The sequence below is a fragment of the Zalophus californianus genome, chromosome 17 (assembly GCF_009762305.2).
Source record: "Zalophus californianus isolate mZalCal1 chromosome 17, mZalCal1.pri.v2, whole genome shotgun sequence".
Classification (NCBI taxonomy): domain Eukaryota; kingdom Metazoa; phylum Chordata; class Mammalia; order Carnivora; family Otariidae; genus Zalophus; species Zalophus californianus.
In genome coordinates, this window is record NC_045611.1 from 47,563,734 (window position 1) to 47,579,552 (window position 15,819).

Below are 15,819 nucleotides of genomic sequence, written 5' to 3' on the forward strand. Positions count from 1 at the left end.
CGGGGCATTTAAATGACCTCATCTGCATAGTCCTTCCAGGCCGGGTGGCCCAAAATGTTCTTAGACCCGAGGCTGTTAGACAAATGTCTTCTCTGCGTACTCTGCGTAGCTTTCCTAGATTGCTTTATTCGGGTTCCCACAATTGTCCCGAAAGGGCAGGGTGGAGCGGCTTATACTGTGGCATCCTTCCCAGTCTAGTCTTCCTCTCTCAGGGATGTTCCGCACTTTTTTCCCTCCGTTACAGAAAGTACTTAAGTAAATTACTTAACTAATGTGCGTATTTACATACATTTCTCAACTAACTGCGCAGACATTTATCGCAGCCCTATTCTTGGGCTGCGAGGAGGAGGAGCTGTCCATGTAAATAACGTCATTTGCATGCCACTGTCCCGCCCCGCTGAGCGTCATTCTCCGGCGCTCGGGACTCTAGGGGTGGGCCGGCCTATGCAAATAGCCATATTTGCATGCCCCTCCCACGCTGCTTGGCCTAACCGCGGAACTCCCCCCGCCCTTCCCTGATCCTGCCCTTTCTAACAGCCTTCCTCCTCTCTCCCATAAGGGGCGGAGTGAAGTATGCAAATGAGCCTCCTGTTGGCGACCGACCCATTTCCCCTATCTTGGGGGGCGGTGTTCTGAACTTCCTTGCTCCGCCCCGCACGGCTCGCGCTTGCGCACGCACCGTCTCCTACGCGGGCGCGGTCACGTGCCCACCGGGCGAGGCGGGGGCGGAGCGTCGCGGGAGGTGGGGGCGGGGTATGGCGCGCTGTGCGGCGCTGGGCGGCTGGCACAAACGACGGCGCCGGGGCCGGAGGAAAAAGCTCGGTGAGGAGAGCTCGGGGAGGGAAGAGAACGAGGCAAAAAGGGCGCTCGAGCCGGGGCGCCGGCGCGAGCCGGGCGGGGTGTGGGGCCGCGCACCAGCCCGGCGTGGCGGAGCGCGGCGACCCCGGGTAGAGGAGGGTGGGGGTAGGGCGTGGGGGAGGGAACGCGCCGGGCACGTTGAGTGCCGGCCGTTGGGGGGTTGGGGTGGGGGAGCGCGCGCCGATGGGGGAAGGGAGAGGGAGGGGGTTCGGGGTCCGAGCGGTCCCTAGGCTCGGCCTCCGTCGCCTGCAGCGCCCCGAGCGGGGAGGCCCGCACCGAAGGGGCTTGGGAGGAGCCGCCTTCTCCCGTCCTGTCCCCCAGTGCGTGAACCCTCCCCCGCCCTTCCCCCCGTTGCCGTGGACCCTCCTCCCGCGGCTGCCTTCCGTCTGTCTGTCTGTCTTAGGCCCTCCCTTCCGTCTGGGTGTGTGTCAGTCGCCGGCGGGCTTCCTCCCGTTGGGCTTAGGTTGACCCCTCCGCCCCGTTCTGTCCGGCTGTCTCAGGCCCGCCCTCCCAGCTTCTACCCGCTCGGCTTTTCCGTCTCTGGGCCCCCCATTCTCTTTGTCTCTGGGCTCCCCGGTTTGCTCTGTTGGTGGAGCACCCCGTTCCCGCCGTGTGTCTCTGGAATCCCCAGGCAGATCTCCCGCTCCCCACTGCTCTAACATTCCTTTTCTACTTCAGGCCCTCTCCGTCCTTTCTCTTTGCTCTGAGGATGCTCTCCCACAGCCCCCACCGCAGTCCTGTGTCTTTGGGTCATCTCCCCAGCCTCGCTCCTCTGGCTGCCTCCTTCACTGCATCTTCTCTCCTTGTCCCCCCCCCCCCCCCCCAGATTCCCATGGTCTTCTCCCCAATGTGGCCTCGGATTTTGGGGGACCGTGTGGCCAAATCTGACTTCTTACTGCCCCTGCCACCCTTCACCTCCACTCCGAGTGCCTGTAGCTCTTCTCACATTCCTTTTTTTCTCTCTCCCCCTTCAGCCACCCTAACGGGTCCTTTCCCAAGCCCCTAGGGGCAGCAGAGGACTTGGGGACCAGCGAGCACCCCCAGGGCGTGAGAAGAGCCTCTGCTGCCTGCCCTGCCTCACCCTGCCCTACGCCAGGCTCAGCTGCCCCGGCCCCCGGCTGCATCAAGTGGAGGAGGCGGAGGCGGAGGCGGAGTAGGGTGGCACCATGGGCCCGGGCCGTGCCCTCCATGCCCGGGGGATGAAGACGCTGCTGCCATGGACAGCCCGTGCCAGCCGCAGCCCCTGAGTCAGGCTCTCCCTCAGTTGCCGGGTTCTGTGTCAGAGCCCTTGGAGCCTAGTCGGGCCAGGATGGGGGTGGAGAGTTACCTGCCCTGTCCCCTGCTACCTTCCTACCACCGCCCGGGAGCACCTGGTGAGGCCTCAGCGGGGAGTGGGACCCCCAGGGCCACAGCCACCTCCACGATAGCCAGCCCCCTTCGGGAGGGCTTCGGCGGGCAGGATGGTGGTGAGCTGCGCCCACTGCAGAGTGAGGGCGCTGCAGCACTGGTCACCAAGGGGTGCCAGCGACTGGCGGCCCAGGGCGCCCGGCCTGAGGCCCCCAAACGGAAGTGGGCAGAGGATGGTGGGGACGCCCCAGCACCCAGCAAGCGGTCCTGGGCCAGGCAGGAGAACCAGGAGGCGGAGGCTGAAGGGGAGGGCAGCATGGGCTGCGGCAGTGGCAATGGCGAGGCCAGTGCGGGGCCAAGGGAGGAGGTGCTGCCCACCGCGCCTGAGCGCCTGGCCCTGGACTATATCGTGCCCTGCATGCGGTACTACGGCATCTGTGTCAAGGACAGCTTCCTGGGGGCGGCACTGGGTGGCTGCGTGCTGGCCGAGGTGGAAGCCCTGAAGCGGAGCGGGCGCCTGCGTGACGGGCAGCTGGTGAGCCAGCGGGCTATCCCGCCGCGCAGCATTCGTGGGGACCAGATTGCCTGGGTGGAAGGCCATGAGCCGGGCTGCCGAAGCATCGGGGTCCTCATGGCCCACGTGGACGCTGTGATCCGCCATTGCGCTGGGCGCCTGGGTGGCTACGTCATCAACGGGCGCACCAAGGTAAGGCAGTGAGGGCCTTGTGTGGAGGGAGCCCCCCCAGCACCTGCTTGGCGGGCACCTGGTGCTCTGAGTATCGGCGCCCTTGGAGTTGGGCTTCTGGCATTACAAAAGGATTTAGGCAGCTCCAGTGGAGTGAGTGTTGGTGCTAGAGTTTGGGGCTCTCCCTCCCTGTGGGGGCTTTGGGGGTCTGTGCACTTTCTCTTTCCCCATTCGCCTCTCTTTTCATCCATCCCTGTGTCGTCTGTCCTTTCAGTCGCCTGCCTCTGGCCTGTCCTCTGGTGTGTCCCTTCTGTCTCCCAGGCAGGAGAACCAGAAGGCAGAGTGGGGAGGGTGGCTGTGGGGAGGCCCGTGCCAGGCTGAGGGAGGAGGTGCTGCCCACTGCACTTGGCGCTGGACTGCGTTGTACCCCCTGTGCCATACTGTGGCATCTGGGGCCAGGACAGCTTCCTGGGTGCCTGTGCGCTGGCCTTGCGGGAGGGGGTTCTATCCTACATCTTCTCTTTGCGTCCTCATCCTAATGCCTGCCCTGTATCTTGTCTGTCCATCACTGTGTTCTTGTCGGTTCTGATCTGTTCCCTCGATTCTCTGTTCTGTGTCTTTTCTTGTTTTACAGTAGTTGTTATACATATATATATTAATTTTTTTGAGGGGGGGAACCTGGGCTTTTTTGAGAATGCTGAAACCACAGACCCTCTTTCAAGAAAAATGCTCATTTGTCTAGTTTATGGGCAGTCATCAGTGCCTCCTGAGCCTCCAGCTACCCATTTGAGAACCTAGGGTCGGGAGCTCTGCACAAGACAGTGGTCTGTTGGGCCTTTCTGGCCTTCTGACACAATACTTTTCTTCATAGAGGGGTGAGAGAGCTCTTGCCTTGAGTCCAAGGCTAGTGTCATTTGGCCAAGGCTCCATAGGGAGTGCCTACTGCACACCAGTGATGCCTGGCTGATGGCAGGGCTGTTTGCTTCCCTGCGGGCATAAGGCTGTGCTCCTAATGTCTCCTCCCTCCTCCCTCTGATCCCATCTTGGGTTCTGCTTCTGTGCAGCTTCTGTCTCCAGCTGGAGCTGGCTCAGGGACCCAGGCTCCCTAGGGCCGAGGTCAGCATCCTCTCCACCCAGGTCAGGCTTGTCATACTTCCCCCTTCCCTCCTGTTACTTGATAGCTGGAGAGTCAGAGGACGCCCTTTCCTGGGCTCTGCTCCTGTGCAGGCAGGAGAGATGAGAGGGAGTCTCCTGGCCACAAGGTGCTCAGCATCTTCACCCCAGGTCACCCGTCCTCGCAGGAGGGAGTTTGAGGGGAGACCGTGAGAACTGAATGGCCCAGGGCAGCACACTTTCCTTAGCCTCAGTTTGCTTATCCACAGGATAGGAAAATTAGTTAAGTCCCCAGCTAGTCTTTGGCAGTTTTAGGAGGGGAGGGCAAAGTAGAGTGAGCAGGTATCTTTCCCCTTCGGTGCCTTGGTTGTGGTTGGGGCCAGGGCCCTGGCTAAGATTGGGGGCTGGGGGGGTTGGGACTATTTTAGCTCCGGGTGACTTCTCTTGTCCTGGGAGGTTAAGAACAAACCTGGCTAGACTGAGCAGGGCGGGGGGAACCAACCGCCAACCCAGTCACTGAAGTTCCTCTCAGACACCCCCCCCCCGCCCCGGCTCTGGTGAGACGCCCACTCCAGGCTTCCCCACCTTCAATGTGCAACCTCTGGACTCCCTCCTCAGGCTCTGAAATAAGAGTGTGGGGTGCCAAGGTGGGGGGGGGCACAGATCACCAGTGTGGCTAGGGCCCGCAACAGCCTGCCTGTTGTTGGTCGTTCCTGAATGGAGTTCCTATGTTCTGTTCTTCCAGCTGTCTCTAATCCTTCTCCTCAGCTGGCCTGCAGGTGGGAGAGAGTTGACTCCCACGGGCATCCCTTGACCCCAACCAGAGGGGACCACAGGGAGGGCCTCGCTGGCTTGGTTGCCCCTTTAAGAGCAGCGTAGAGGTGGGGCCTGCTGTCATTGGCTTAGTCGTGTGTGTGTGGGGGGGGGGGGGGGCTTTTGGCACACTGTCACCAATAGCCTTTAATTCTTTGTGTGTGTGTGTGTGTGTGTGTGTGTGTGTGTGTGTGTGTGTGTGTGTTGGGGCCTTTGGCACGTTGTCACCAATAGACTTTAATTCTTCAGTCTCCTGGTCTGATACTGGCTGCCCCTTCCCTGAGATGGGAGGGTGAGGAGCAGGCTTTCAGGTCCTTCTTCTTGTCCCTTTCCTTTGTGGGAGCAGGAAGTAGGTGCTTCTCTGGGGCCAGAGGATGCTCCCCCTCCACCAACGTGTGTATGTGGGAGGATTGGTGGAAGTTTAAAGGGCCTCTTCCTGTGCCTAGCCTTCATGCACGACTCCCCTTCCACTCCAGAATACAGGCGCTGTCCCTGCCTGCATGGTGGCAGACCCTGTGTGAGGGTGTGCAGGGCAGGACGCAGCGGAGTCCCTGAGACCCAGAGGAGTGCTTTCTGTAAGCAGCTACTGCCTGGGCACTAGGGAGACAAGCCTGGCCCCAGGGGCTTCCCCAGGACTTGCCCATTGGGCCAGTACTAGGTAAACAAGTACCTGGACTGATCTCACACTGAGAGGGGTGGATGGAAAATCAGCCTTCAGCCGGAGTACTCAAGTGCCTTTTGATCTGAGATGTGAATAACAAGGAGCACCAGGGGAGGTGTGTTCCAGGCAGGGGCAGAGGCTCTGTGGATGAGCTTGGCCTGGTCAGAGAGCAGTTAGGAGGCCTGAGGGGCTGGAGCAGAGTGAAGGCAGTAGCAGTTGAGATTGGTGGCCTTGGAGGCTGAGGCTGTGCAAATACGAAATTGATGTTTTGTATTTTCTCCGGATGTGATGGGGGTCTTGAGGGATTTGAGTGATGAGCTGGAGGAAAGGGTCTCTGGCTGCTGTGTGGAGATGGATGTGGGAAAGAGGCTGCAGCCCTGGACCCCTCTCCCCACCCCATCCTTGTGCAGAACCAGCAAAATCTTTGCTTGGATTCTATATGGGGAGGGGTTGCCAGTCCTTCCTCAGTGATTCACTGATTGCAGGCCACCCGGGCTTAGCTACGTTCTTTTCTCCCAATGAGGTGGTTGCTCAGAGCACTGACCCATTTGCAGGGAGTGAACAGCGCAAAGAGTCTCCTGAACCTCCGGGGGTGTGGGGGCCAAGGTCTTGCCCCGGTGCCGCCAGAGAGAAGCATGGCTCTCCACTGCTGGGTGGCCTTGCCCAGCTGCAGCCCTCCTGGCCTCCGTCTCAGGGCGGGTGCTGCGGCCTTCGGGTACGCGCACGTTTAACGCATGGCTATGGGCTGCATGTCCTGGTTGAGCCTTGGGAGTAACGTGTTGGAAGAAGGCTGAGGATTGAGTTGACCTGGCCTGCCCTGGAGTGCTAGGCCAGCCTCCTGTTTGGGCAGCAGATGCCCATCTTTTTGATCAGGAATGTTTATCCTAGGGCTGTTTTTCGGCGCTGTGGCCCACAGGCCTAGCCGAGCTCGAGTGGGGAGCAGCCGGCAGCGGTCTCTGGGCTGGAATGAGCATGGCTCAGGGTGTCAAGACAGATGGTCCAGGGAGCTGGAGGGTCTGCACACCAGTACTCCCGTTTGCCTTATGCAGCCCTCCCAAGTGGCTTTAGGCAAAGGGTAGGACAGGGACTTCTTTTTTTTTTTCTTAATGTCACTTCAGCCTGTGCTTTGGCTTTCCATCACGTGGCAGGCACTCTGCTTGGTGCCTTCCCAAACATCTGTCTGACTCAATTCCCACAACTGCCCATGGAGTAGTTTATCAGTTCCATTTCACGGATGAGGAACCTGAGACAGGAAACGAAGTCTCCCGCCTGATACTACAGCTGGTGTGGCAGCACTGGGCCTTGAACCTGGGAGTTAGGTCTGAAGGAACACTGGGGCCCTCCCCTCGCTCCACATCCGCTTTTCTGTGGGCTCCCTGTTGAGAAGCAGGCCCGAGCAGCTGGGGCCGAGGCCTCGGGATGGCAGCCACCAGGGAGAGGTCAGAACCCTATGGCTAGACCTGTACACATGGAAGCCAGGGTCTGGGGGCGTGAGGAATCGCCCGGTCTGTAAACAGAGGAGGTGTTTATTAGTCTGTTTAACGGATGAGGCTGTGATGGGACTGTCAAGGGCTACCCTGCAGTTTATCCTTGGAGTGGGGGCTAGAGCTCAGGTTCTGGTCACACTCGGGGTTTTGGTACTTGTTCATACGTATAGAAAATACATTTATTTAGTGGAGGTTCTTCGTAGTCAAGGGCAGCAGTTCTCAACCTTGCTGTACATTAGAATTACCTGGGGAACCTTTAAATATTCCAGGCTCCACCTTAGACCAAGGATTTCCGAACCTCTGAGATGGGCCTGGGCATCAGCATCCCAGGTGATTCCATGCTGAAGCCAAGGTCAGGAACCCCTGGTGCAGGGCTGTGAGGCCACATCCTCCATACCAGAAAACATGTAAATTGGTTTTATTCTGGAAGGTCTGGTGGGGGGTGGGGTCAGGTTATCTTTAAAAAACAAGATCCTCAGTTACTCATCGAGCCCTGTCTGGGTGCCCGGCTCTGGGCACATGTGTGGGGAGTGGGCTCTGGAGGCCCAAGAGCTGTGGCTTGGCTGACCAAGAAGTAAGTCTGGGGGCTGGAGCCCTTGGAAGAGTCTGGAGAGAGACAAGGGGCCAGGAAGGGTGAGAAAGGGGAGGTAATGGCCGCTTCCCCAAGTATCTCTGCCTTGCCCTCTAAGCCCACTCCCATCTGTCTCTGCCAGGCCATGGTGGCGTGTTACCCAGGCAACGGGCTGGGGTACGTGAGGCATGTCGACAATCCCCACGGCGATGGGCGCTGCATCACCTGTATCTATTACCTGAATCAGAACTGGGATGTCAAGGTAGGGGTTGGGGGGTCAGGGTGGGGGCGGGAGTGAGGGTGAGGCAGCTGCATCAACTCCATTTTGTGCTCCCAGCTCAGCTTCTGGCATTCTCCATGGCGGGGCAGTGCAGTGTCGGCTTGCTGGCTGGCTCTTCCTGGGAAATGGCACCTCCTTGTCTCCAGCTGACCGGGTGGTGGCAGCACCACCCTTTCCCATTTCCTGTCTTTAGTAGTTTCCTGCCTGGCTCCATGGTGACGCAGACTCTGGGCTGTCATTCACTCTGAGAGCCTGAGTGGTGAGAGGGAGTGATGTGTGCGACTGCCCCGTTCAGAGCCCAGGGCGGTGCAAGGCAGAGGCTCCAGGCTGGACCCGCCAGCCTCCTGCCTCATCCTCTGGCCTGCCCCTAGGTGCATGGCGGCCTGCTGCAGATCTTCCCTGAGGGCCGGCCTGTGGTTGCCAACATTGAGCCCCTCTTTGATCGGTTGCTCATTTTCTGGTCTGATCGGCGGAACCCCCATGAGGTGAAACCAGCCTATGCCACCAGGTATGACCGATACTTGTGGGGATGTGCTCAGGTGTCCTGCTCTGTGCCAACAAAGTCTTGTCAGACCCCAGGAGTGGCTAGGAAGTGAAGCGCTGAGAGGGGCCTAGGTGGAACAGAACCAGGCCCAGAAGGGTGGACTGCAGTGTCATTGTGGATGTGGTGGCTGGGATTGAAGAAAAGTGATGCTCACTGCCCTTCGGGGCTGCTCTGGTCCCCAGGTACGCCATCACCGTCTGGTATTTTGATGCTAAGGAGCGGGCAGCAGCCAAAGACAAGTATCAGCTAGGTACCTGCTTCCCAAATGGCATCCCGTCCCTCAGGCCCTTCCTATTCCATGTACCTCGCAAGGCCTCAAGTCCCCTTATCCACGTCATCAGTCTCTTCCTAAAGTTTGCAGCTCCTTTTTTCTCCCCTCTGCCCATTTTCCCTAGGCAGCCCTCTCTCCTGGCACCCCCAGCATGCGGTCCTCTCCTCCATCTTCCCACAGTCTTCTTGACCTCTTGTGTCCCTTCCCTGGTGACCCCCTGTCTCCTCTTACCTCACCCCTAGCGTCCGGACAGAAAGGTGTCCAAGTACCTGTGTCACAGCCGACTACGCCCACCTAGTGGCCAGCCCCAGAGCTGCATGGACAGACAGCCTCCCCTGACTTGGGGAGAGCCTTTGGCCCTGTGCTGCTGGCCCAGCCCCCCGCCAGTCTCGGTGCCTGCTCCTTTGCTGCCACCACCGCTGCTTCCGGCTTTGCCTCCGGCCCGCCTGGTGTGGAGAGCTCCGTCTGACGCTGAGGACCAGGGAGGAGAGACCTCTGCTGGCCTGTGATGGGGGCTGGGGCTGTGACCTGGGCAGGGGCCAGTGTCGGGAGCTACCATCACTGGCGCTGGGGCCTGGTGGCTTGCCCTGCCCAGTTGTGCTCCTTTCAGACGGGGAGAGCTGGAAGGAGCCATTGCCACCTCCCACCAGGCTGCAGGATCGGGGGTTGGGGATGTCATGGCCTCTTGCTGGCAGAGGTTCGTTGGGGGGACAGTATCCCCAATCCCCCCACTCCTCCAGCCTGGAATGTGAAGTGACCCCCAACCCCTATGGCCATGGCACCTTCTGGACTAGGCTGCCCCTGCGTGGGCAGGAGAAAAGGTGCTGGGAGGAGCATGGGCGTGAAGAGTCCTGTCAGCCAAGAAAGAAATAAAGTTTACCTCAGAGCTGCAAACGTCTGATTCTCCTGCTCCCTCTTATTGGTAAGGAGACCCGTCCATCTGCAGTTCGGGGCCTTTATTGATCAAAGGGGGTTAGGAGGTCCGGGAGCCGGTGAGCAGAGGGCAGCTGAGCCCGACCTCAGCGGGCTACCAGGTGGAGCTGGAAGGCTGGGGGGATGTTGCCCAGGCCAGTGTACTGTGGGGTGAGGTCGATGTTGGTGGGGCTCTCCACAGGGAGCAGGCAGAATCGCTGCAGGATGGCAGTGAAGAAGAGGAAGATCTCTGATAGCGCTAGGCTTGCGCCCAGGCACATCCGCTTTCCTGAGGAGACAGGGATGCAGGGTGGGAACCGTGCACCCCCGGGGCCTGCCAGCCTCGTCCCCTCCCTTCCTGGCCCAGACCTGGGGCAAAGGGCATGAAGGCATCATTGCTCTGGAAGTTGCCCTTGTCGTCCAGGAAGTTGGTGGGGTTGAAGCAGTCTGGGTCTTTGAACTGGATGGGGTCCCGGTGTGAAGACACGAGCAGAGGAATCACAAAGGTGCCCTGGGGGGGGGTGGGGTGCACAGGGGTTACCTCGTGCACTTGGTTAGTCATCCAAGACCCCATTTAAAAGCCAGTGGGAAGGTGGGCCTTCCTTCCTGCTCCCAGGGCACATGCTCAGGGCTGATGGTTTCGGTTACAGGTGCTCCCAGGCCCGCACAGAATCCCCATGCTTGGTGGGCACCTTGGGCAGAAAGTAGCCGCGCAGGTGGGTGTCACGGGTGAGGGCACGTGGCAGCCCCAATGGCAGCACGCTGATGAACCGCTGGATCTCGTGCAGCACGGCGTTCGTGTAGGGCAGGCGCTCCCGGTCCTCCAGCCTTGGGGTGTGCATCCGCCCAACCACAGCGTCCAGCTCGGCCTGCACTTTGGCTGGTGTGGGCAGAGGATGTGAGCTGCACACGCCCTGGCTGCCAGCCATCCCCAAGCCCTAGCCTCCTCACCCCAGGCTTTCCAGCTCCCGGACCTGCCACCTCTGGGTACTTAAGCAGAATGAGGAGCCCATAGCGCAGAGTGGTGCTCGTGGTCTCGGTGCCGCCGAAGAAAAGGTTATGCGTCGTCATCACCAATGTCTCCTCCTGGAAATGGCTCTCTGGGTCTTCCTGTTCCTGTGGACAGAGATGGGTGTGGCGGCATGCCTGGCACCTCCTGGTAGGCGGCAAGGGGAGAGTTTTACGGTAGTAGGGGCATGCACCTTATCCATCTGATCCAGGAAGCAATCGATGAAATCACGGGGCTCCCCAGGCTGCCGCATCTGCTGGTGCCGCTGGATTTGCCCAGAGATAAAGACCCGAAGTTCCGCGAAGTTTTGAAACATTCGGTGGTGCGGGCCGGGGAGCCAGTCAAGGAGGGAGGGGAAAATGTTGTACATCTAGGGGGACAAGACCGCAGCAGGACCTCGAACAAGTCCAGTAGTTCCCCTGCGGGGAGACTGCACCAGGACTTTGATGTTCTAAGTTCTAGAACTCTCCCCTTCCAAGATTTTTTTTTTTTAAAGATTTTATTTGAGAGAGAATGAGAGAGCATGAGAGGGAAGAGGGTCAGAGGGAGAAGCAGACTCCCCGCTGAGCAGGGAGCCCGATGCGGGACTCGATCCCGGGACTCCAGGGTCATGACCTGAGCCGAAGGCAGTCGCTTAACCGACTGAGCCACCCAGGCGCCTCCCTTCCAAGATTCTAAGACTCGACCTAATGATCCAAGGTCGGCAGGTCTATGTACCCCGGGTTTGGCATAGGTTAGGCACAGGAGGGAGGGTCTGAGGCTGGCCCTCCCACCTCGCTCCATCTGGAACTCATAATGCGGCAGTTGTCATGGAAGAGGTCCAGAAGTCTCAGGAACTCCGGGTCCTCATAGTCATAGCGGTTCCCGAAGGCCACCGAACAGATAACGTTAGACACAGCGTTATCTAGTAGCCGCCGGGGGTCGAATGGCGTTCCTGGGAGTCGGGACCGGACAGGGTCTTTTCGCTGTGGCTCCGCTTACTAACTTCGTTCCACTACAAATGCCTTCCCGCGCCCCCACCCCCCGCTTTTTAAATATTTTACTTTTAGGTAATAGCTACACCAAACCTGTGGCTGGAACCTACAAGCCTGATGGAGAATCGCTTGCTCTACCGACTGAGCTAGCCAGACACCCCGCCCTACCCCTTCTTGATCATTGGCCACATCCCGACCAGGCCGCACCAATGGTGGCTTGAAATTCGCCGAGCAGACAAGCCGCCTCCTCCAGGATGCGCTCCTCTATGGTCCGCGTTCCCATCCCGAACTCCTTTAGTGCTCTCAGCGCAAAATTGCGCAGCGTCCGCCAGCGCCGCCCGTTCGAAAACGCGATGCCTGGGGGTGGGGCAGAGAAGGGGCGGGCCGGGAAGTGGGCCACGCCCCATCCTGGAAGCGTCCAGTTGTGGAGCCGGCTTCCTCGCAACGCTTCAATTCTGCTGCTTTCCAGACCTCTTGGTTGCCACCCCAGCCTTCTCGGCCCTGTCCGCACCTTGGCCCCACCACTGCTGGTCTCGATCCCTCACCAGTGCTTGCTTTCTTTGGCTTTGACTCTTCGGCTCGTCTCTTCTAGTGGCTGCACCAGAAACCAGCGCCCCCCCGCCATTCGGCCCCTACACTTTAGCTCCGCCCCGCCTTCTCGCTGTTTGCCTTCACTGGCCTTCTCCCGATCTCCCCGGCCCCGCCCTTTATCGCTCAAACTGGGTGAGCGATTCCAAACGCACTTCCGCCGCCTGGGACTCACCGTTTCCGCGGGTGAAGCGTTCGATAACAGCCATGGTCCCGCGGCCGGAGAAGGCATCCGCTTGCAGCACTAATGCGTCCCGCAGGGCTGAGTAGCCGCACAGCACCACTGCAGGGCGCGGGCCCAGCCGCACTGTGAACACTGGGCCCCAGCGGCCAGAGAGCTACGCGGAGCGGGTGCTCAGCGCGTCCCGGTCCGGACTCCTGACCCCCTCCTCCACCCCAGAGCCCCCGCCCCCAGCTCCCTCTTCCTTCCGACCCAGGAGTCCCCATCTCATCCCCTCATTACTGGCGGAGGAGGTCAGATCCCCACCTCCTTCCTTTCTCATCCGCAGGAGTCCAGGCCCCCAGCTCCCTCTTCCCTCGGGATCTACAAGACCAGGGCCCGAGCCCTCTGCACCCTCAGAACTAGCCGTCTGGGCCCTCGGTACTCTCCTCCCCGCCTTGAACCAGGAGAACAGACCCCTCGGCACCCCTTCCCGCCGCCCCCCGACCTGCCTTCTCACTCTAGGCTCCTCCTCCCCCAGGACCCAGGAGTTGGGGGGGCGGGGAGGGAGAGGGGGATCCCAGGGCGACTCTGCCAGGAACCACGAGCTCGGGCCCACTGTCCCTCTCCTCTCTCAAGCAGATGTCCAGGCTCCCGGCTTCCACCCCTAGTCTCCTTCTTTCCTGGAACACAGGACTCCGGGCCCCTTAACCCTCCTCAGGACTCATGGGGTCAGAGCCCTCAACTGTCTTCATTCAGAGAACCAGGACTTCCAGCCCCCCAGCCCACTATCGGCGCTACCTCCATGAGTGCACGGTCCAGGCGTCCGGACTCCAGCTGCAGCAGGTTCCCCAGCAGTGGCAGTGCCGTAGGCCCCGGGGGTAGGGCCTCCTGAGTCTGGGCGCCCTGGGCACCCCAACCCCACCTGGCTAGGGCCAGCAGCAGGAGGAGCAGCGGCACTGTGATGCCTATGAGCATCATGCCCTCTAACCTCCCTGTCTCCCCGCCTTAGCCTTTATTTGATTCCCTTTGGGTCTTGGGTGGAGCCCCGGCCGGATATCCGGATACTCGGAGTGGGAGTGGTGGGAGAGGTGGGCGTCTCCAGGCTGCTCATATTGCAGATTCCCCCACCCAAGGGCTCCACCCAGCTCTGTCACTGATGTGCCAGGCGCCGCTTGCCCTACTGGGCAGCTTTGTTGCGCTAGCATTCCATGTCAATACACCTGACCGACAGGTGCACCCTACTGAGCCTTTGGGTTCTTGGGGTCCATCTTCCTTGACCCGTAGGTGTGCATTTCTGAATCCCCTGGCCACCTTTGGGGCCGTGACCCCCTGAATGCTGTACCCTATACTTCTGATTACTAAATACATTTTTGACTTCCAAATACACTTCTAAAAGCAACCCTGGTGACATACCCATTAGCCTGGCACTCCTGTGCCCTGTGCTTGTGATTCCTAGGGACAGGGGCCTGAGCCCCTGTCACTTCCATGCCCTTGCTCTTGGAACCGTGTATACTGTACCCGTACAGTGTTCAGGAAGGCGACCCACCCTTCCGCAGGCCCCTGCCTGGCCAGATCCAGCCTTCCGCCAGGTGCCTGGCACAGGGCCCAGACCTGGGGAGAGAGTGGGGACGGCACAGCCTCTGGGACTGGCCTTGTCTCTGGGAGTGTCTCTCAGGGTCTCTGTCTCTGTTTATCTTTGTTTCAGCTCTCAGCGTCTTCTTCTCTCTTTGTTCATCTCTCTCTCTCTCTCTTTCCGCCTGTTTTACTCTGTCTGCTTCTGTTCCTGTCGGTATCCCTCTCAGTTCTCTTTTCCCTTCATCTCCCCCTTCCCCGTCTCCCTGCCTCTGTCTCTGCCCTGGGTCTCCTGACCTGTCAGGCTTTCTCCGTCCAGGAACCCTGGTGAGCCGCCCTCTCTGGGTCTCTTCAAGAGCAGGCGTTTGTCCTGTTCGCTTCTGTATCCCAGGCACTAAAACAGTGCTCAGCACACAGTGGGCGCTCAGTAAATGTTTGTAGAGCCAATGCATGACTCTCTTCATCCCGATTTCTGTCTGTCTCTGTCTTTACCTTGGACTCTATTTTCCATCTCTGTCTTTTGCCAGATCCTTGTGACTGTCTCTCCCCTTGTCTGTCTCTGTGTCTTATCTTTTACGGCTCCTGTCTCTAGTTCCCTTTTCCTTCTGCTCTCAGGTCTCTGTCTCTCTTCATGTCTGTTCCTCTCAATTTCTAGCTCTGCTTTAGAATCTCCTTGTCTTCCTTCTCTCTGGGCATGTCTCTCCCTTCCTGTCTGTTCCTCCCTGTCTCTCTGTGTCACTCCTACTCTTTGGTTTTCAGGATCTCTCCTGTCTGTCTCTCTGCATCTCTCTTTCTCTCTCCATCTCTTTTTTAGTACTTCCATGTGTTTCTCTTTGCTGTCTCTCTTTTTTTGTATTTAATTTTAATTTTTTTTAGATTTTATTTATTTATTTGAGACAGAATGAGAGAGAGAGAGAGAGCACCTGAGAGGGGGGAGGGTCCGAGGGAGAAGCAGACTCCCCGCCGAGCAGGGAGCCCGATGCGGGACTCGATCCCGGGACTCCAGGATCATGACCTGAGCCGAAGGCAGTCGCCCAACCAACTGAGCCACCCAGGCGCCCTGCCCTCTCTTTGCTGTCTCTTCATCTTTCTTCCTCAAGACCTCAGAGTCTCTCCCTCTCTCTCTCCCCCTCCGTGTCTCTGCCTGGGCCCTTGGGGCAGACTCTGTAGTTGGCCTGTGGTGAGAACAGCATGGGGATTAAGGAGCCGATGCCTGGTGTGGGGACTGCCTATAAGTCTCAGCAGAGCATGTCCCAGTCTCTGGATGGCCTTGGGGAGACCCCGTTTAGGGTAGGGTCATCCAGGCCACCTCCGCCCATGGCTGGGGGGCCACCACCGCTCTGCCTCACTCTGACTCCACGGAACTGAAGACACCCATCTGTTGAGAAATGCTTCTGTCAGCAGGATGTCAGGCTGACAAATCCAGTCCCAGGTCAGGAGGGCCCGTGCCCCCCGGGACTGCTATCCCCACCCCAAAGGGAGGAATTGCAAGACAAAGGAATAGTCTGAGTAGTCTTCCAGTGTCTTACTTCTCCCCTTCATAGCTCTTCCTCTCTGGCCTTCTCTGGCCATTTCTGTTTCTTTCTTTATCTCTCTCTCTGCTCTCTGTCTCCCCATTTCTCCATCCGTGTACCCCTCTGCTTTCCTCTGTGTCTCCGACTTGTGATGTGGAAGGGAGCAGTGTTGGAGTCTGAGTTTTGTCCCCAGCCCTGCCTGCTTCTGGCTATGTGATCTTGGCCAAGTCATTTCACCTCTCCGGAGTCTCTAAAAGTGTATAATGTGGGACGCTTGGGTGGCTCAACTGGTTGAGCGTCTGCCTTCGGCTCAGGTCATGATCCCGGGGTCCTAGGATGGAGCCCTGCATCGGACTCCCTGCTCAGTGGGGAGTTTGCTTCTCCCTCTCCTCCTTGCTCGTGTTTTCTCTCACTGTCTCTCTCAAATAAATAAAATCTTTTAAAAAGTGTGTAATGC

General features: G+C 59.1%; 2 protein-coding genes across 3 annotated transcripts; one reads left to right on the forward strand and one right to left on the reverse strand.

Moving 5' to 3' along the window:
• Positions 1–705: 705 nt before the first annotated feature.
• On the forward strand, positions 706–9,524 carry EGLN2 (egl-9 family hypoxia inducible factor 2). Of its 2 annotated transcripts, XM_035725083.1 has the most exons (6): positions 706–822; positions 1,833–2,911; positions 7,678–7,797; positions 8,187–8,323; positions 8,542–8,609; positions 8,873–9,524. In XM_035725083.1, exons 2-6 carry the CDS (start codon positions 2,075–2,077, stop codon positions 8,926–8,928), a joined length of 1,218 nt encoding a protein of 405 aa, XP_035580976.1. In that variant the 5' UTR covers positions 706–822; positions 1,833–2,074; the 3' UTR covers positions 8,929–9,524. The 2 variants fall into 2 exon arrangements, with proteins under 2 accessions (XP_035580976.1, XP_035580977.1); XM_035725084.1 differs by lacking the exon at positions 8,542–8,609.
• Positions 9,525–9,571: 47 nt separating this feature from the next.
• LOC113935976 (cytochrome P450 2F2-like) lies at positions 9,572–13,297 on the reverse strand. Its single transcript, XM_027618720.2, has 9 exons — positions 13,075–13,297; positions 12,289–12,451; positions 11,733–11,882; positions 11,325–11,485; positions 10,745–10,921; positions 10,517–10,658; positions 10,235–10,422; positions 9,912–10,053; positions 9,572–9,831 (listed from the first exon to the last, which is right to left on the reverse strand). Exons 1-9 carry the CDS (start codon positions 13,252–13,254, stop codon positions 9,650–9,652), a joined length of 1,485 nt encoding a protein of 494 aa, XP_027474521.2. The 5' UTR covers positions 13,255–13,297; the 3' UTR covers positions 9,572–9,649.
• Positions 13,298–15,819: the final 2,522 nt, after the last annotated feature.